Source organism: Aulostomus chinensis, chromosome 1 (assembly GCF_037954235.1).
Source record: "Aulostomus chinensis isolate RoL2024-O1b breed Wild chromosome 1, RoL_Achi_v1.0, whole genome shotgun sequence".
NCBI lineage: Eukaryota > Metazoa > Chordata > Actinopteri > Syngnathiformes > Aulostomidae > Aulostomus > Aulostomus chinensis.
Window position 1 is genome coordinate 64,900,873 of NC_141320.1, and position 21,033 is coordinate 64,921,905.

Consider the following 21,033-nt stretch of genomic DNA (forward strand, 5'->3'; position numbering starts at 1 on the left):
ATAGTAACAGTACAGCGTGAATCTTCTCCTTATGAGTGATCAGATATTTATAGCTCCATGTTTTGTAATGTAATGAGTGTAGTGCTTTTCCATGCATTATTAAGGGGAAATGAATATTCATGCGTGACACAGTTTGGCTTTTGCTACTTGAGGAAATCATGCAACTCATTCAGCGTGACCCACATAGTGTCTCACTGTCTAATATCTTCTACCGCTCTTCATGCAAACAAACAGCTACAGGGGAGGGGAGATGAGCCAACTTGATATTTTCCTGCAAAATAAAAGATTATTTGTTTCAAATAACTGCCACTGTGCATACCACAGATTGCTGTGTAACCATGGAATTCAGAACTCATGGTTCGACTCACTCAAATCGAGAAAGTCAACTTTGGAGTTTATCATTGCCCTGAATTTTGTAAATGCAAAAACTTTTCCAGGGTTATCTAAAGAGGCGCATCCCCCAAAAAGTGTATAGCGCCTGTCAGGTTCACCCCTGTGTTGCTCCCCAGTGCCTCCTGCAGAAAGAGCCAGCTACGTGCATTTAGCTTGGCTAGCAGATAACAACCGTAAAAGTTTTCAAAAACATCCATTTACAAAATCTTGAGTGTGTCCTTCAACATAATAGGCGAAGTGATCCACAAACACTCTGGTTGTAGCTCAAAATGAGCCAGCTGCACCGGAAGTGAGACGGGCTCAACCACGCTGCGGCAGGTTAGCATTTGTTTTTGGCTCAACTTGAAGTGTTTGTGATACACTGAGCGTAGGGCTGGTTAAACCATACCTGGAACGTACTGAAAGCTGCTCCTCGGGACAGCTCTGCTGTTGTTAGCTGTCAGGCACCATTCGCTTCAAACTATTCAGATGTGGCTGACTCTTCCTGCACTCTGGAATCTCACAGCAGGTTAAAAAAAACTGTCTTTGAGCGCTTGAGACATTTATTTGTGTGTACCTGGAAGGCAATGTACACTTTTTTAGGAGGCTTTAAACATGCTAACACAGCATTTTACGTCCATTTTACGTTCTTAGTGTTTTAACGGTGCATTAAAAATGGGTTTTTGCACACAACATATTAAGTGTGTGGGCCTTCAACTTTGTAACACTGGAACACTTTACTTTTTGCTGTGTTTTGCTCACAACTCCAGGAGGAATTGATTAGTATGGATTGTACTTCCTTAATTTGTATTCACATGACTACCATCTGCACCGTGGCTCGCTTTCCCCCACTGGCTCAACTCGCCCTGTTCTCCCCCACACACACTCAGTGCTTGCAGGCCTACTGGAATGTTTGACATTGTCTGCTTGAGGAGTGTGTGCGATATGAGGAGTGACCTGAGCGGGAGGCTAAACGGCAGCTTGTTCTCTCAAGCCCTCTTTTAGAGTTCAGACAAGTCCCATGACGCTGAGAGATTAATGAAGCTGCACAGGCACGGTGATCCCTACAGGACACACACACACAGTCGCAGTGCATACACACACACACACACACTATTCATTTCAGATTATGACCATGTACCTGCAGTGATGTGAGCTTTACACGAGCAGGTATTTATTACACTGCGGGTGATTGGGAAATGCATAATCTAGAGGTTAAATGTTCACCCTGATGAATGTGCAGACTGGATTTGTGATGGATTCCTGCTCGACTGCAGGAGCATCAAACTGGAGACGTGACTCAGAGTGATCGTCGCTTCAGCGTCACGTCATGAAGAACACTCCAACGGTCACAATGAAAGGCTCATTTTGATCTCCATCCTCCAGTCTGGCGGCGACACAAGCGAGCTGCACCAGGATGTCGCATGAACACACGCACTCATCACACACTGGTGATGCACACTGCAGCATCGCCTCTCCGTGGTCACAACTGGGAACTACAACTCTTGGGTTGTGAGACTGGTGCGGAATGTAACAAGTGGGGAATGTCAGGCCGGCAGAGAAGCAGCATAATCCAGTGTTTTATCTGTGGATTTGCTCTTTAAAAAGTCCAAAATGGCAGAGGTTTTAGCAAGTAGCATTGTAAGGAATTTTCATTTGAAAGAGCAGACATGAACTTATCAATATGTTCACAAGCATCAGCGTTTGAATTTTCTTGGAGGTCATATTGAAGTCTTCAATATTGTGTTCATAATCCAGTCACAGTATCTACCTGGTTGACCCTGCAGCATGGCGAGGCTGGGCCGAGGAAAGCCACGCGTCTTGCTCATGACATTTCATTTCATCATGAATGAAAGCGCACATTTTCTACAGATATTCTTTACAATTGTTGCTAGCTTGATTGCTAAAATAAATTCCCGACACAAATGATTGTACTGACACAGCTGGATGTAGATTCATGAGTGAAAAATACAACAACGTGGTCAATTTGTGACAGGATGAATGACTTGATTCCTCAGAGACTGAGTTGTGGCAGCCACGGCACCAACAGGACCCCCTCGTATTCCTCCACCGCTGCTCTGACATTAGCGTAGCACTGACGCGCGCAGAAGGGGCTTCTGTCAGATCAGGAAGGCTGTGACGATGAAGGAAGCTACGGTTTTTAGCAGAGGTGCGAGGACAGGCCTGGTCACCTTGCAGGACGATGCTTCTCCCTCCCCCACCAGCGTCAGGATGACAAAGAAAATACCAGCTGCAGCAGAAACGTGGCAAAGTAGAAACCCCCGGTGCGGTTGGCTCAGTGGTTGCTCCACTTAGGAGTCACGGTGACTCAGAGCGCCACGTGGTCGGTGCTCCCACAGCAATAACAGTTAATATGCAAAGGGTGGGAAAGACAGAAGGGGCCCGAGCAACAGCACGTTCTCCTTTAGAGTAACGACGTCACACAGGAGCTTGTTACGCAGCGGAGAACCAAACTGAATCTTGCTGAAGAGGGAAGCCCCCATGAATGCTGAAGGCCGCACTGACCAGCAACACCAGTCCCATACTGGAGTGAGCGTTGCACGCATCGACCAGCCCGAGAACGTGGATGATGTGGCAAATGAATATGTCGCTCTCTGTGGCCGTTAAGAGTCAACGTCTTCTGGCTCGTCAAGAAAACAAACACCTCGTGATACAGAAGTGTGCCAAGTGGACACCTGCGCCTGCTGGCTCGCCAGAGAGGAGAACATCGCCACCGCCATGATAAAAGCCATCCCCAAAACAACCAGCAGGAGGGGTTGTGTTGACATAGATGCTGCCTGTACCTCAGCATCAGGAAATAAAGAAATCCAGAAGCTGTCAAAAAAGACACACACACAAAAAAAAAAAAGAGTAGACAAGAAACAAGTTTGATGTGAGAAGGAAAAGGAAAAGTCCCAGTCGAGGCAGCGTGACTGGACTGGTTGATCGTTGCTGGTGGTCATGCTGGTTGGACTGGAGATGGAGACACAGCAGGAAGTGGAGGCAGTTTTTCGAGGGAGGGAAACTCTTCCCCTGACGCGTACGTTTGAGCAGAAAGCACAGGGATATGAAAGGACGTATTTTCTGCTTCATCTGAATGAAGGTAGAGGGAAAAGAAATGTTCATGAGCAGCAAAGTAACCAAGCACACAAAAACAACAGCACAACTCCATGGTTACCGCAGCCTCTCCTCCCGTTAGCGACCAGGTGAGAGCTCGTCCTGCTCCGGGATTCATATCAGTCGTGATGCAACAATCTGAACGAGTGCACTGGTGTTTGAAATACTCAGTCAAAAAAGTTGAAATGACAACTTTTATCCATGAATGACTTCTCATCATTGAATTTATAGCTTATAAGTTTTCACCTCAGAATCTCAACTTTTTACCTCCAAACTGGCATCGCTCACAAATCTTGGCTTTTCAAAATCGTAAATGTTTTACATAACACCACCGTTTTATTTCACAATATAACTTGCACTTCTATCTGCTGACAGCTTTATGTCACAAATTTCACTTCGGCTTGAAAGTTTTCATCATTACAACTGCTCTCACGACTTTATTCCATAGTTTTTAATCTTTTATCTTGAATTTTTAAGCGTGTATCTCAAAATTACGATACATATTTTTATTCTCCCCTTTCACAGGCAGAAACGTGCTTCTATACATGAGTCGAGCATTAATGCACTTGACCAGAAGCGTTTCTAGCTCCTCTAACGGAGGAAGATCTCTGATTTTAGTTTCATGCAGTGACACTTCCACGCGTCCTTCCACAAAAAGCACCAGGAGACGTTTTCCCACCTACGCAGCCTCACCTTTAAACAGCGACTGAAGTTTATTTGAATTAAATAAAGTCATACATTTCACAGCTATAAGAGCCTACATAGTAAGCAAAACAAAGTCTACTCTTTGTCCAAGTGCAGAACTACACCACAGGGTAGTTCCCGCCAGTTTGTCATGACCAGAGAGGTTACAGCTGGAAGCCAGAGCGATAAGACTCCCCAAAATACCAGTGATGTAACAAAAATGAAAGAAAAAAAAAAAAAAAAAGATGAGGTCCTCAGTTTGTGTGGTTTCCTCCATGCTGATGACAGAATGTGCCAAATATTTCAGAAATGACCATGCTTGAGAGGCTGAACACCTGGATTCGTAAGATTTCAGAGATATTGAACATGTGGTAAACATGGTTGTACTTCCGTAAAAGTTAACATCTACTTTGGAACCGTTTCTCATCATTGCTCCCAGGCGGCTGCGGCAGACTCAAGACAACACAGCCTGGGAGGTCTTGATGCCGACCAGGTTGTCGGCGCTGACCGACCTCCTCATTGCTGATTTGCTCAGGTCCTTGTACTTGTCCTCACACAGCCTGGAGATGGCCTGGAGATGATACGACAACCATTAAGACCCACCTCACCTTCCCCAGCGGTTAAAACACACCACCGCGTCTTCTCACCTCCAGTTTTTGGGCCCGCTTGTTGCTGAGCGGCTCCAGGGGGAAACTGAGGTTGTTGTCGTCGGCCAGCGAGCGCAGGTCAAAGTAGTACTTGGCGTAAACACTGGCGGGGACGTTGATGTTAAACTGGAGCAGCTCCAGGAAGTGTCGCTCCATCTCATTCCTGCAGAGTTCAGACTTTTATGATGAAACAAACTGGATTATCAGGCGAAAATCACACGCAAGGAGAAAACTCACATGTCCTCAACGGTGATGTCTTTAAGAATCTGGCAGTAGTCCACGTTCCACACTGCCTGGTCGTCCCAAACCTTTGAGGCCAGCAGGATGGCGCCCAGCACAATACGCTTCCAGTTACAGGGACAGATGTCCATCTCTGCATACGTCAGCAGCCTTTCCAAGTACACCTAAAACAACATTTGCTCACAGTAACAGAGCTAAACGGCTCTGAGGGAGCAGAGAGCTGAGAGCTCACCAGCGTAACGATGGCGCACTCGGCGGTGAGCTGCGCTGAGCTGAAGAGCGTCCGTATGAAGCGGTAGATGAGCTTGTGTTCCGGGTCCACCACCGAGTAGTCGTCTGGAACCTTCTCTCGCTGTCGAAGAAAGTCACCGTCAGTCAGTCAGTCAAGGGAATCAACAGCGGGAGGAGTGGAACTGTCATCAACTCACCGATAGAGGATGCTTCTTCTCATCGAATATATCCAGCGAGCGGTTGGAGTCTCTGCAGGACACACGCATCAGTGACTTCAGGTGAACTCAGCATTACAAACGCAGAACATCCGCTAGCTGTGTGAGGACTGCTTGACCAACTCCTGCCTTAGAAACTACATCACATCTATGATGCCGTTGATCAGGTAAAACAAAAGCTTGTTTCTTATAAACCCTGATGAAAAAGTTGCACCATCAATTCACGTCTTTCCTAAACTAACAGCTTTTTTGGGGGGGGGAACACTTTTATTGCCCCTCCGCTCCAGATTCAGGGGCTTGAGTTTGGCTAACCGCTAGTTAGCTCCCTGGTATATCTTGGCGGGTTGCCGTTTGTGCATGTTACTGTTCTCTCTGTACATCGACTGTGAAGCAGCGTGCTACTGTCTAGAAATCAGATTTATTGCTTTCATGCGTCGATGCTAAGGAGAGAAGGGCGTCTCCCTCTTTTTCTGGCTCTGGTGAGGACCAACAAGAAGCGCGTTTCCCAAAACACTGCTGTTCTTTGAACTATCTAACTGCCTGATGATCCAACATGAATGTTTAACTCATTAGCTCCCTCGCTAAACAGCAAAACAGGCTACGGCAGTCAGAAGAAGTCAAACCCACCTACCTGTTCTTTATGTGATAGTATATGGCCAAAGCGACGCTGGAACAGAGAGGAATCAGACGGACAGTGAGCCAATGGTGTCATCGTTCATGCGGTTCCCACCTCCAAATATGTTTTGGACATGCACGTTCCCTTTAAATATGACGCTGAAGTCAAGGCGACATCTTTCATTTCTGCTAGCACGTTGGCACGTAGCCTTCCAAAATGAAATCCTGAACATGATCACGGAGCGCTTGCACTCGACAGACGGGGCAGGTTCGCTAGCTCCTGATGAGAGGGGCTCGGCTGTGTTAGCGTTCAGACGCACATGAAGAACACAGCTGTTGCTCACATAATTTGAGTCCAATTGTATTTTGAGAGCAGCGTCCAGGTCACACGAGCGCTCGCTGCACGCCAGTCGTTCAAACGGGAGTCACCTACCATTTGATTGTGCTCTTGAGGTTGGGCTGGCTGACGGTGCTGTCGTCGATGAATATCGTGGAGCAGGAGCTGTACTTTTTGGTCAGAGGGCCTGGAGACATCTGTGGGGGGAGTTAAAATATCACATTCATTCTCTCTTGCGCCACCTGTGGTGATAAATGGCAACTGCAGCTTCACTTTTTCCAAATATAATTCAATGTCTTTGTTCTCTCATAAATTTCAGCAAACTTGGTGGATGAGAGCAGCACCAGGCAAAAAAATCACAACATTTTGAAGCAGAGCAGTTTAATGTAGCGAAATTGTTTTGTTTTTTTGTTCCATGAGTTTGTGAAAAGGTGCTGTTATCACAGCTCGGTCAACGACAGCAGCTCATCCGACGATTCAACATGGTTAACGTTTCCTTTCGTCAAAATAAAACTACAAAAACTGCATCGTACTTACATGATTCAAGTAGTAGCTTTTCCTTTTCTCACGCACTAAAATGGGAAGATGAAAAACATCGATCAGCAGGAGATTCACAAAAATTAAAAAACGACCATAAACTCTTCACTATGAAAACAGTTAGTTACCAGTTTGTGTAATAAAATATAATATCTGTCATTTTTGGACCTTTAATTTGAATTATGACCTGATTTATCCACTATAATTTGAACAACTGATGTGGTTGTGACAGAGAGGCGCTGACCGTCAGTCTGGGACTTGTTGAGAAAGAGGGTGCTGGCTCTGGGGTGGTCTGAAGGGTTGGCTTCCTGGGCCAGCTCTGGAACATACAAGGACCATCATTAACACGGCTAAAGCAACAACAAGAGGACAGGAGAAGCTGGTGCTGGCTCACCATCCGGGAGCTCCCTGTCACTGATGTGCTGCAGGTAGGTCCCCGTGTCCTCACTCACGTCCTCGTTGGTGGTGATGGGACACTCCTCCAGCTCCACCTCTCTCCGGCGGATCTTAGGGCTCTCCCCGGGGGAGATGCAGCATGACACCGAGCCTCCCATGGTTGACCTACAACAGTCCCGCTACGGCGGCCAGCTCGCTCTCCCATACAAGTGACAACTGCAGCTTTTATTGATTGATTTTTTAAATGTTTCTAGTGCCGAAGTGGAGCAGACTTGAACATTTCTGACACTCCAGGGGCAACCGAACCGCTCTTAGAATGAAGCCCAAGTTAATCGTGTGTGTGCGTGGCTGCAAATTCAAAACACACCGCGTCAGAGGAGAACGGGGATGGAAGTAACTGCGGTACGTGCAGGACAGCTGACATATCCGGGGCGTGTGCGCAGTAGGGAACTGTCGCAGTTTAATTATGGCAGGACGGAATATTTCAGCGCGATTATCATTTAATAACCTGTCAGTTTTAACACGTAAGAGGTTAACAACACAGAGTCACGAGCGTCCCCGTCTCCCTCCATGGCTAGCCGGCCAGCTAACTTCCCGCTAGCTTCCGCACCTCAATCCATTCCTGGCTTCCTCAGTAGCGTGGCTCGCTCCATTTCCACCGCGGCTCTCTCGAGTTAGATAATCTCAGCCTGAGTAATTTTTTTTCAATAAATTCGAAGAATTAAATTATTTAGAGATGGCCGAGAAAGCGTGAAGGAGGCAGGGTTCGGATTTTGAGGAGATAGCCAACATTAGCCTTCATCTCGTCGCATTAACAGGAGACTTCTCGGCTGTCAAAGGCAGCGACGACTTCCGGCTGGTGAGTTTCAAAGTAAAACTGCAAGAGTGTCGTTAAATCATGGTTAAATCATGCTTTATCATATTTTTAAATTATTTTTAGCAACAACAACAAAAAAAACCCCACACAGAATATAAAAATAAAAATGGTGCTTCCTTTGAATAAAATATTAAATCCAACCGCTTTTATAATAATGCAATTGTTCATTTCACTTATTTCAAACGTGTAAAAAAAAATTACATATATATTTCTAAAGGTGCTCCTGACATGAAAGTTTCACCAGATGTCAGTAACAACCCACGCATGCAAAGACATCAAACCTTAGCTGTCCATAAATGAAGTTGCGTGTAATTACATGGAACACTTGGTAGTTCGGACATCCTTCTGGAACCAACGCCATCAGTGTGTTTTGCAACAATGAGGCTGCGAAGGACTTGAGAGCTCTTTGCTTTTACCCATCGTGAGATGTTTCTTGTGTGTCACCTTGGCGATGAGACACCTTTTTCTAGGCCTTCATTTGGAACTGAACCAGCTGATATTCATGTGCGCTGACAAGGGGCAGGACTGCTTTCGAATGACTGATCATGGCTGACGTGGTCCCAGTGGTAGTAGTGGTGGGGGGCGGTGACCCCCAAACTGGGAGAGTGGCTCCAGCAGATTCCAGGACCAACACCTGAAACCTCAGTCCAGAAGAGCGCAGTCCTCGGAACAGCTAAGATACTGCATGGAACCCACAAGCTCCCAGGCCTCTGGGAGAGAACCCGAGTGACAGAATGACACAGAACCACCTTCCAACAGGGGGAGGGACATTTTATAAAATATATATATTTGTGGATAATTCTAATAAGGAATTAAATGCTCAAAAAGCAAGTAAAAATGTCATATTATAGGATAGTTAGTAAGTCACAGTACCCCCTTTTCCTAAACTATCGTGAAAATCGTCAAAATAAAAGCCCCACTAATTTATTATGGTCATCCTGTTGATGACCAGAGTGAAAAACAGAACTGCACACAGATGATGTGGAATATCACAAAACTTTAGCGAGGAACGCATTTTATGCAAGAGTAACATTGTATGAAAATTGTAAGATCAAAAAATAATGACGTGGAAATAATTTCTAAGCTATGGAAATGATTGAAATTAACCTTTTTGAACCATTTCAGCGCATATTTTAAGATTCAGCAACAGGAGCTTCTGATTTTTATTTTGAAAAGTAAATCTCACGAAGGGGAAACCTGACCGATACACATGTGGGCTTCATGTGGGTCCGCCCCCTAGACGGCCGTTGAGAAAACCCTCCAAGACACGCCCACCGCGACAGTTGACATTGTTATTGGTCACTTCATAACAAGCTGTTATCTGATTGGCTAAAATCTGTCGCTTCTACATTAAGAGGGAACTGGAAACCCCTCCAATTCCCCGACGTGTCCAATTCCTCACACATTACAACGTTTACGTGAATAAACCAACGAAATAGCAAGTTCGAAGCTACTGTGGCACAAAATTAGGTCGATATTGAGACAAAAACATGAATCCTGCGGTAGATTAATGAAGTATTGCAGACGCGAGTATAAATATCTCCAGGAGGTGGCAGCAATCATACACTTACGACGCTAGCTACCGCAGTTACTCAAGAGAAAAAGAAGAAGAAGAAAAAGAAACAGCAGCAGAAGAAGAAGAAGCTGGACCAACACAAACAAAGCGATTTTAAGCATTTTAAGAATGGCTCTCGTTCCATATGTAGAGTTACCAGCATTGTCTAAACTTCAGAAATCATCAGCGCAGTTTAATTTTGCTAAACATGACCTGCGTCTTGCTCAGGACTGGAAAAAGCTCGGAGTAGCAGCGGTTGTCTGGGATGCGGTGAGTGACGTCCCTCCTGGGTCGTCCTATTTATGCATTTCTATTCTCAGCTGTTGCTGATTTGTCTTCAATGTGTTTTCCAGGCTGTTGTCATGTGCATGTACCTGGAGCTGGGGCAGGTGGAGTTAAAGGGGAAGGTGACGATTGAACTGGGAGCTGGAACTGGACTGGTGGGCATCGTTGCTGCCCTGCTGGGTGAGTCTGTGAGAACTGGGAATGTCTCTTGAGGGGCCTGTTGAGGGTGACCTGAGATTTAATGAAAGGTTCACTCTCCAGGTGCCAGAGTGACCATCACCGACAGACAGCCAGCCTTGGACTTCCTCTCCACTAACGTGCGGGCAAACCTGCCCACACACCTCCAGGAATCAGCGGTGGTGTCCGAGCTGAGCTGGGGTGAAGGTCTTGATCGTTACCCAGCTGGGGGGTTTGACCTGGTGCTTGGAGCTGACATCATTTACATGGAGGACACCTTTGTGGCGCTGCTGCAGACACTGGAGCACTTGAGCTCGGACACCACATTGGTTCTCCTGGCGTGCAAGATCCGATATGAGAGGGATAACAAGTTCTTAGGCATGATGAAGCAGCGATTCACGGTGGAAGAGGTTTACTATGACAAAGAACGGGACATCCACGTTTATAAAGCCTGGAAACGACCACTGAGGAGGGATTTATGATGGCCGATGATCAAATAAAAGTTTTCCAAATAAAAGTTTTCCAAATCAAAGATGACCAGAAAGACATTTATTAACAGCTGCCAAAAATGTAATAGCTCTAACATAATGTGCTGTATGATACAAGTCGGTGCTGAAACTGTGAATAGAAAATTCATGAAAAGCAACATAAAAAAACAGAAGCATACAATGTTAAGGACTCTACATAATACCTAAAGAATACAATATGGCATTCCATTACGAAAATATCCACTTTGTTCATGTATTTAAAGGGGGTGCCACGTGAAATTGAATGCCCCCCAGACATGACTCGTGGTCACTTTACTGCCACGTGAGACTTTCAGGTTACATTGCTAGAAATGCAGCGGGATTGTTTTTGCAAGGAAAAGTGCCACTCTGCAGTTACGTAAACAGGAAACAGAATTTGGAGACCAAGTGGTGGCGATATTCAGCGTCACTCAGGAAACGTGCACAAATTTGTTCTTTGAACATTTTAGCCCTCAATTTAGTCTCCCAGGCAGGACGTATATGCTGATGGCGTGATTGGAGCTCGCCCAGGCTGGCAAAGACTTTGTCCAATGGGGGCTGAAGAACGCGCGTAAGAGCATTTCGTGAACGAGGTCCGATGTTCCCACGTGTCTCCAAATCATGTTTAGAAAGATTCCTTTCACTGCATAACAAATAGGGCGCATTACGTTTTTGGTCTTTATTTTTAAAAGAATCTGGGAAATTATTTCAGTCCTTGAGGACTTAAAAAACTGGACAGATTTGATTAAAATCCACATTACAAAAACAATTTTAAACAGCATTTGTTGCACAGCTGCTCGTTTAACCGCTTCATTTCATCACTGTGGTGCCTGACAACAGCTACGTTTTCTCCGCTTTACTTTCGTCATTTCACATTTATGGCAGCAAATATTCTGAGCTGTGCTTCTCATAAAATGACTTTGAAAAAAAAACCTTGTGAAACGTTCAGAAGTCAGGAAAGGTCGTACTTGCAATGATTCTGTATGCAGTTTTCTCCTGATCGTTTAACGATCAGCTTTACGCTGTGATGAGCTCACATCCCGTGATCACAAACGAACTTTCTGTTGAGAAAACTGGCGGTGGGTTAATTATCCCGACGTAACTAGTTCACACGGGGAAGAGCTTCTTTGCTGCATGATAACGAGATCAGCGCAGCTCATCGTGAGATCGCAAGCTTCCCCTCAAGAGAACAGGATATTTAACCTGCGATTCCAGAGATTCGGAATCAATGGCAGGTTCGACCTTTTGAGGCTTCAGATTAGAATTTCGGGATGGACCGAAATCCAGCGCTCGTCTCTTGAGACGGACGTGTTGTGGCGAAGACGACAAAAATCTGAAACCATGCAAAGTTAAAAACAAAAACGCTACAAAAAAAAGGGTGTTTTTTTGTTTGTTTTTTTGATTTTGGTGTCCAAATTGCTCAACAGTCTTGTCACTATATTTTAAAGCTGCATTAAACATAGAAACCATTTTACAATCCAACGTTACAGTTAGTTTTTTTTGTTCAAGGCAAATTTAAAACGTTAAAAAAAAGGGTCAATGGCGAGCAGAAAATTGAATACATGATAAACCAAAACACAGCTCTGAGATAAACGTCCATGACAGCCCATCTAAGCGTTATTAAGTAACGTGTTAATGCAATAGCGCAGTTACGATGCACAAGAGGGTGGCCCCGCTCCAGGATGACCCGTGAGGAGGTGAAACTGTAAGAAGTCCGGTGGTTAGAGGCGGTGGAGCAGTTCCCTCTGCTGGTGATGTCCGTCCAGGCACCAGTGACTGGAATGCTTCCCCTTGGCGGCGAGAGCAGCCTCTGCTCCGCCACGCCGACCCTGTATGGTTGAGTAAATCCTCCACGCCACCACCAGCTTTCGGTGGGACACCATAAGAACTGCAAATCGATGAAGAGGGGATGTTCTTCTTTTACTGATGTGTCATTTTAATAGATTTTCAGCAGTTTTTTTTTTTTTTTTTTAAAAAGAAAGCAAGAGTAGAAAAGGGAGCTCCGGATGCATGGCTCTATGCCGAGTCTCTGTACATGGGGACTGAGGGGGGTGTGGAGGCCCCCCCACCGCAGGCCTTCGCTGGCGTTTCTACTCAGATTTGTGGCAGTACAAGTCTTTGAGGGCTTTGAGTTCCTCAATGAGGGTCTTGTTCTGGTTCTCCAGCACTGCCACGCGGTTCTCCAAACACTTGACGTACTCTTTCTTCTTCCTGCGACACTCTCGGGCGGCCTCCCTTTGTGACACAAAAACACAGGTCAGTGCGTCTGGTTCCAGTCCAACGCCTACCAGCCTGCCTGCACCTCCCAGATGGAATCGCACGTCGCTGGGATGCCAAAGATTCATCATCAACAGCTCTATCAGACACAACAGCCTCCATCATTTACCTGTTTTTCATAAGGCGCACCTCCCTTTTACGTGTAACTTCCTCTGTTCCCGTCCCCGTCCCCATTGCAGGCGAGGTCGCCATGACTACCCCGGGAGTGATGGCGCTGGTTGGTGCTGTTCGGATCTGATAGGCCTGGACGTCTCCGGAAGCCGCTGGATTGAAGAGCTCTCACGTTAGTCACGGCTACAAAGCGCTCGCCGGTCATGTGTGTATTACTGGACTCTTCCTACCTTGTACCACCACCTGGTTGCTAGGCACCAGGATCTGCTGGCCGTCGCTGGTCTGGGCATACTGCAGGATGGTGGGCTGGGCCGCAGCAGCGTTCGCCATCGTCAACGTCTGCAGGCCCTGAACTCCATCTGTGCCGTTGTTGGCCAGCTGGATGGCCCCTCCCTGGGTGATGGCGACTGCAGAAGGAAAGGGTTGCTGCACGTATCTGGAGACGTTTCCCGTTTAATCTGGATTACAACATCCAAAGTACTCACTGTACTGGCCGCTGCTGGTCTGATAGATGGGAGTGGGCATGGTGACTGTGGTGATGGCCGGAGCCGAGTCGTCCTCTGACTTCTCTTCTTCTATACGGGGAACTGCCGGAGCATCCGACGATAAGTCATTTAGGATTTTCCTGCGGAGATGTTCAAGATAATTAGGCGCATCCTTTCTCTGACTGTGCTCTGAGTCAAGTAAGACAAGCTCGAATGAGTAAACCAATAAAAACATCCAAGGGTTCAAGAGCAAAGACGGCACAGAATAAATGTGTGAACTGACAAGACGTCTGACAGACCTGTAAGAAGGTCGTCTGGACAGGATCTCTCTTCTCTTCTGAGAATCTGTGACGCTGTCTACTGACTCTTGAGAGTCCTCGCTCTCGGCAACAGTCGAAATCTACAAGTGTGCAAATCTAAGTTAGCAATTTTAGCGCTCATGTGTGTCCAAAGGTGATATCTAATACTTGTTGAGGCTTTTCTTTTTTGAATGAAACGTAAGAAATAATTCAAGTTAGGGAAAAATTACCCCAGAATTACTTGCAAAAATAGTATTGACACAGTGTCAGAATGAGTAACGTGCAGCTTTAGACAAGACAGGCCACACCTGTACTGCCTGGACTTGTGGTGACTGGATGACAGAGGGCTGGGCTGCTTGGATCACACCGTGCACTTGGACTGTCTGGCCGTTCGGTAACTGCACCAGGGCGACTGTGGGACTGCTGGAGGTCACCTGGCCAGCTGCTATGGATGCCTGCAACCATGACATTCACTATCTGTTTGGAAACTTACAAACTTCCAGAGTTTAGTTAATACTTTGGGGTTAATGTGCTCTACCTGGGCCAGGGTGATCTGCTGGGCCTCAGACTCGGAGACAGCTGTTTCACCACTTTGCTGTGTGTCTGCACAAGCCTCCATGGTCATTTAAAACCTGAAAATAACTCTCATAAATATCTGCACGACCCCTTCCAGTACACATTGATGTAAGGTGCACGGCAGGTCCAGCACAGATGCTGTGCCTGTCATTCCTGTGTGTTGATACCGGGAAGGAGGGTGTGGCTTAGCTGAACATGTTAGCATATAACTTATTCAAGATTTACATTCCACCATAAATATGCCAAATATTCCACTGCCCTCTGCGAGCTAAGTGCTAATTCGCAGGAGCTGTATTACCATTTAATAGTTAGCACGTAGCTAGCCAGAATGACATAAGATATCAATGCTCCGGTTAGCATGCTAACAAGCTAATAGACATGAATGTTAGCAATAAAGAGATTTATAATGGTTCTGTTTAAACTTCCTTTTCCTGTCATCATTAATGCTGTAGCTTGGGGCTGTTTTTTTAATTATAATTGTGGTATAGCTTGATATAACGCTGCTCCGTTAGCTGAGGTGAGCTAGCTGGCTGTGAGCATTTACGGAGGGAAATGTCTGCATGCATTTGTATGCCAGTTTTCTTTGCAAGTAGGACACCCCACTTTCACTGACCACTTTATTGGCTCTATTTTAATTTAACACAGCATAGCTAACCTGTGCGCGGCTAGCTGCTTCTATAACTTATTTACGGCAATATCATTGAAAGAAAAAGATTGTAGCCTATTCTTATTATAATACCTATGTCTCGGATGTGTTGCGAGCCTTGCAGTGACTGACTCATTTTGTGAGCCTCTGCAACACCGCCGCCATGATCTCTTTGTTGGCTTTGTGCTGATATTAGCCACAAATAACTTCTCTGGGCAGCCATATATCTGTTTAGCAAGCATCGGATGCGTATCCTCTTACCAACACAGACTCGCTTCGTCACTCCCGGGTCTACGGAGCTCCACTTTTATTCAGACCGACACGTAAGAGACCGCGTCAGGCTACACCTCCGTCGCGTCACCGAGAACAACAACACGGAGAGGAGGACGAGGGAGACGACGACAGCGAAAATCAGCTCTATCGACAGGACACGAGCGGGCGCGCAGAAGGCCGGAAACTCACGAAGGTTACCGAGGGCACGAAAACCTACGAGTGTAGCCGAGGAAGACTTGGCAAATACATGCGAGCGTAAGAGAACTGATTTGCTTTGATTTAAAAAAAAAAATCCTGATTCATTATTCATGTGTTTGTTTATTTATTATATTTGATTTAACCTATTTAGTTATTTATGTGAACAACTGGAGTATCTCATAAAACAGCTCATAAAACATGAATTGCAGATTGTTTTATTTTCACATTTGCAGCCATTAAAAGCTCTTCTTAAACTGTCGGATGTAATAGATTTCCCCTCCTGGTTTTACTTCCTGATTAACATGAACTACTTATTTATTTCCCCGCAGTTCAAACGAATATATTCTCGTTTGATTTATTCAGACTTATTCCAGTTCACTGGAAAGTTGCGAAATTAATGTGAAATTTTTCTCCTCTACCTATGTTGTTATAACAATTATTACAACAGTAACTGTACGATCAGCACAGATTAAGAGACTGATTTATTAACCTTTGTTTTAAAACTGCACCATTTTTACTGGATGCATGGGGACAGATACAGATGTGTCCCCTGAGATATATATATATATATATATATATATATATATATATATATATATATATATATATATATATATATATAAATAATGTCATTATGTAAGAACAGATTACACAGAAAGGGAGGAAAGAGAAAATGTCTTTATATATTGAGCCCTCTGATGGGCTGCGTGGTTGTTTCAGTCCACACGGTGGCAGCAGAATACTTCTTTATTTCCACCCGCCCCCGTCAAAATCAGCACGTTATATTTTGTTGATGCACATCATGTCTCTTTCATCCCAGCCTGATATGACTGTGAAATAGATCCATCTAAACTTTGATATATCTTTGCAAATAATGGAGTGATTCTGATAATGAGAAACCAGAAGACTTGAGCTGTGTATTGCTTATTATGCGTACTATTTACAGCTCTCATGATTCACATTACATTTGCTTCTCCCTGGTCATCGACTGGAGCCATAAAAAGTACTCATTAACTGTGTCATTCGATGTGCGAAGACTGTTGGAATGAAATGGGTTCTAAGCTGTGGCAGCTGGTCAAAATCCTGCGGGGAAAATGAGACTTCAGACCAATTTATGACCATAAGCTGTGTGTGCGAGGTCATTGCAGAAGCCTCTCAGTACACACGCACAGATGTCAAACATACCTATCTTCAACTATTGAGTGATTGACTGTCCCAACGGTGCAAGCATGTCCACTGCTGACCTAACCGCCGTCCTTTACAATAAAACCTGTCCGAGCAGAATCTTTGCAGGAACCGAAACATCAGCTTTAAATAATGAAAGAAAAAAGCCTCTAAATCAGTTCCCTTATCATTTTTTCGTCTTTATTAGACGAGATTTCTCTTAAAAAAAAAAAAAAAATCCCACCAGATGGAAAACAGCCTTGGAAAACAGCGATTAGCCTGAATCCCAGTACGAGGTTTACATTTAATGAGCTAAATTGCAACTGACCCTGAAATATAATTGCAAATTGTATACATGTAGACATTCAGCAACATGTCTGTGTAATTTGGGTTCCTAAATGATACGCCTGTTGTGCATATTTATTTCAATTTATCATCGCTTGAGACATAAAATGAAAAAAAAAAAAAGATGCTTGCAGATAATCTCGCTGGCATTTACGAGGAAAAAAAATGGAGAAAAATAAGTGAAAACGTGATTATTTTAGCTTCTATCAGGACCTGAAGCCCAGTGTGTTTGTTGTTGAAATTAAACACAGCACACAAACACAATCAGGACATCCATGCATTATTAACTTCTTTATCACACAACCATCAAATTGTCTGTATGTATATCATCGTGGTCAGCGTCCCCGGTGATTAAATTTCACATTCTGCTTGCACGGAATTTCTGATTGCAAGGTTACCACTGCAGCGATGACGACCCTGGCTGTAAATCACCAGTGAAACACCCACAAAACAGCAGAGGAGATGATGCCACAGACACCCAAAATGGTGTAGGAGGAGGAGGATAGGAGTTTAATCTTAAGAATATGAAGTAGGGACCTGACTCCAATCCATAGCCCTTTCCTCTCTCCTTAAATCCAGCTGTCAAAGCTCTTGGCTTAACACAAGCTTCCAAAACCCCATCGACAGCCAGCCCTATGACAGCCCCACCCCCCACCCTTTTTTTTTTTTGTGTCTCTCACCTGTTTCTCTCTTTGTTTCACTCCCTATTTTTCTTCACGTGTACGTTTCACACGTATTAAAAAAAATATTGACCCAAACAAATCAGGGCCTGGGGGCAGTCTTTGGAACAAGCACTCCGTGGTGTCAGACTTGTCTCAGCTCGCCGGGATCGGCGGTATTAATAACATGCCTGATATAGTCCGTCAACATTGCCATCAAATTTTAAATGCACTCCTCAATCAAAGTGAGTGGAAATATCATACCTGCCACTCAAGCAAGGCATTGTGGGAGCTCAGATTGGAGGCCCGGCGTCCGCAGAGCATCTGCGGATGAATACAGGGGGGAAAACTGCATTTGAATACCACTGACCTTATGCTTTTTATTGTAGCTTGAATTACCTGAATCGCATATGAACCAGTGCACCTGGCTTGGGTTGCCATGGTTACTGGGCCCCCACAGGCTCTCTCTCTCTCTCTCTCTCTCTCTCTCTCTCTCTCTCACTATATATCACGCACACACATAAGCCGGGTTCTCAAATCTCAAGATGTGAGTTTCAGAGATACCCAGTGTGTCATATTGTTGCGGCTGAGGTGCAGAATCAAGCTGCAGCTGCGAGGCAGGAAAGTTATCTAACACGCAGCCAGAGATTGTGCTGACCCAGACCTCCTGCTAATCTAGGCTGTGGGCAACATCGTGTATTGGGCGATCTCAATCAATCCGTCAAGGTGTCAAGTCCTCCCTCGCTCCTCGTAGCTTTTCCTGGTACGAGGGTTTTTTTGTTTTTTTTTATATCCCCCCCTCCTCTCCCTCCCCCTTGAGTCTTGCGTCTGATCATTTATTCTTCTCTTAAAAAGACGTAGTAGGATTGTTTCAAGTCTATTTTAGTAAAACACCACCGTTCCCATAGTAACGGATACTTGCTTGTGTATGTCTTTTGCCTTTTTTTATAATTGTACTTTGATCATTCCAGATGAAAATGTTACTCTCAGCCCACTTTTGGAAACATAAAAAAAAAAAAAAAAAAGAACACACCGTTCAGGTTTTTTGTTTTCAGTTTAAAGAGGTGATTTGTGAGCACCTAAACAAGCCACCTTGCCACCATGGTGCCTCAACATGTGTGGCAGTGAAAAAGAACAGCATAAATACTGAGGAGGTCTGACATGATGAGGCGTCTTTTCAGTGTTTCTGATCTGCTGCCCTTCGAAGCGCTAACATTTTTAAGTTTTATCAACTAAGCGATCAAGCATGAATGCCTGTTTGTTGAAGAAATTAGCATGCTGTTCGACTGTACATGCTATCGCTAACATACGGTCGTGGCTACGTTGTGATCTCTGAGCTGATTGGCTGGCTGGTTTGGAATCAGCGCCGACCTCCTTCGTCCAAAATAAGGCTGAAGCTGCGCTGCCATTCTCCACCATATCACAACTTCAATTAGCCATCCCATCAAATCCAGAGACAGTAAGAGGCGGGGCCTGCGATGATTGACAGGCCTGCCTTTAACTTTTAAAGGTTATACTTGACAGGCGGCTGGCAGAAAAACAAACAAATGCCCTCGATGAACCACTTGTATCAGTATGTGAACTTTGGAGTCACAGCAAAGCAACATTTTGCTACTTTGGTTGACTTGTTTGCCGTCTATGGGATGAAACCATCAACATAACCGTCACCATCCTTGTCTTGATTTCCTGTTTTATTTTGTAGTTTGGTGTCCTGTCTTCCTGCGTGCGGCTCGCTGTTCCCGTAGCCACAGTCTTCGTCATGATCACCCGCCTCTTTGTGTTCCCTGCTCCTCCGTGTTTGCAGTCTTGTTTGGAACTTGGTTTTGTTCGGACTTTGATTTCGTCCAGGCCTTTGGTCTGCTGGCCTTTTTTGTTGCTGCTCTGTTATTTTTTTCTCAAGTTGAACTTTGAACCCCCGTGTTTTACCTTTCCTTTTTTGACAGTGAACACTTTGGTTTGAGCTCCCATTGCCTGCTGCTTGCGTTTGGGTCCTGCTTTCCCCCCAAAACCTGGGACAATTACGCTGCTTTCTTGACGTGCAAAAACGTTGAAAGATGTCCAAAGACAAAGCGATGAGAGATAATGTTTGATTGTTGCCTTTCCCAAGAGTGGAATGGACACTGACCACCAGTCTGCAGCCAGCAGTGGAGCAGAGCTTCAGCTGACCCTCACCCTCACCCCACAGCTGTGACATGGCTCATGTTAGCCACGCTAGTTAGCCTGAAAAGGGAATTTCCCTTGAAAATATGTTCATGGATCAAAAGCACATCAATGTAGAAAAAAAAAAAGTTTAATTATGTTCCAGATACTACAGTGTTACTCCTCTCTCCTCGTTCATAGCCTGCCATCGGGCTGCGTCTCAGGACTTTGTTTTGGACAAATGCCTGTCCAGAAATACTTTTTCCGACAAACATCAAACTCAAACAACAATACAAATACAATCCAAGAACTGACAGATTGCAGTAAAGTTTGGTCGCATCAATTTTTCACATTAAGCACTTTCTTGTTTCGCTCATTTCCACTGCAGTTCTATCTTTGATCTCCCGGAGTTTGAAGCTGCGGGTCTCTGGTGCTTCTTTATCCGGTGAGTTTGGCTTCACACAGGTAGACGACGAGTTCTTCCCACACGAGTCTGTCAAAGAGTTTCGACTGAAGCCATCGCGTCTTGTGAAGAAGCGAAGAATCTTTTCAGTAATCAGGCTTCTGTGGAGAGAGATAACTGCTCCTTCGCTTATTTTGCTGCGGGTAAAACACGTCGTCCAAACTCTGAGAGTTCCACCTCAGGGAACTCAACAGTTTAAACATATTGTATGATCTCATATAGTAAAAAAAGAAAAAGAAAGAGATGGTTTTGAAGTGAAATCAAACAGATTCACATACATCAGTGTCAAAACACTTATTTACAATCTTTTGTTCAGTTTCTGTTTGGCTTTTGAGCTCTTTTTTTCATATAAAAATCAATCTCCCATCCTGCCCTTTTCTGTTTGAGACCTAAAAGCAGATTTAAAGACAAAAACACACATTTGTGTGTGTGTGTGTGTGTGTGTGTGTGTGTGTGTGTGTGTGTGTGTGTGTGTGTCCTCCTTCCCGTCATAACATGTCAGTCTGGACACTATTACTCCCGACACCGCGGCTCAGTGACACAGAGCGTAAGGTCATCTGTCAAACAGAAGAGTGTGTGTATATCACTCCGTCTTGCCTTGGCTTGC

The 21,033-nt window shown here is 44.9% G+C and overlaps 3 protein-coding genes across 3 annotated transcripts; 1 reads left to right on the plus strand and 2 right to left on the minus strand.

Moving 5' to 3' along the window:
- Positions 1 to 3,746: 3,746 nt before the first annotated feature.
- On the minus strand, positions 3,747 to 8,236 carry LOC147272759 (cyclin-Y-like protein 1). The gene is made up of 10 exons (XM_086204543.1): positions 7,390 to 8,236; positions 7,240 to 7,314; positions 6,996 to 7,030; positions 6,555 to 6,655; positions 6,138 to 6,173; positions 5,489 to 5,540; positions 5,293 to 5,412; positions 5,058 to 5,224; positions 4,821 to 4,983; positions 3,747 to 4,744 (listed from the first exon to the last, which is right to left on the minus strand). The coding sequence occupies exons 1-10, from the start codon at positions 7,547 to 7,549 to the stop codon at positions 4,628 to 4,630; spliced, it is 1,026 nt and encodes a 341-aa protein (XP_086060669.1). The 5' UTR covers positions 7,550 to 8,236; the 3' UTR covers positions 3,747 to 4,627.
- A 1,402-nt stretch (positions 8,237 to 9,638) lies between these two features.
- Positions 9,639 to 12,256, plus strand: mettl21a (methyltransferase 21A, HSPA lysine). Its single transcript, XM_086200931.1, has 3 exons — positions 9,639 to 10,093; positions 10,177 to 10,288; positions 10,370 to 12,256. The coding sequence occupies exons 1-3, from the start codon at positions 9,953 to 9,955 to the stop codon at positions 10,765 to 10,767; spliced, it is 651 nt and encodes a 216-aa protein (XP_086057057.1). The 5' UTR covers positions 9,639 to 9,952; the 3' UTR covers positions 10,768 to 12,256.
- LOC147272761 (cyclic AMP-responsive element-binding protein 1-like) lies at positions 10,815 to 15,603 on the minus strand. Its single transcript, XM_086200930.1, has 8 exons — positions 15,447 to 15,603; positions 14,502 to 14,595; positions 14,272 to 14,418; positions 13,964 to 14,064; positions 13,665 to 13,804; positions 13,410 to 13,586; positions 13,178 to 13,331; positions 10,815 to 13,026 (listed from the first exon to the last, which is right to left on the minus strand). The coding sequence occupies exons 2-8, from the start codon at positions 14,586 to 14,588 to the stop codon at positions 12,882 to 12,884; spliced, it is 951 nt and encodes a 316-aa protein (XP_086057056.1). The 5' UTR covers positions 14,589 to 14,595; positions 15,447 to 15,603; the 3' UTR covers positions 10,815 to 12,881.
- Between the last annotated feature and the right edge of the window lie 5,430 nt (positions 15,604 to 21,033).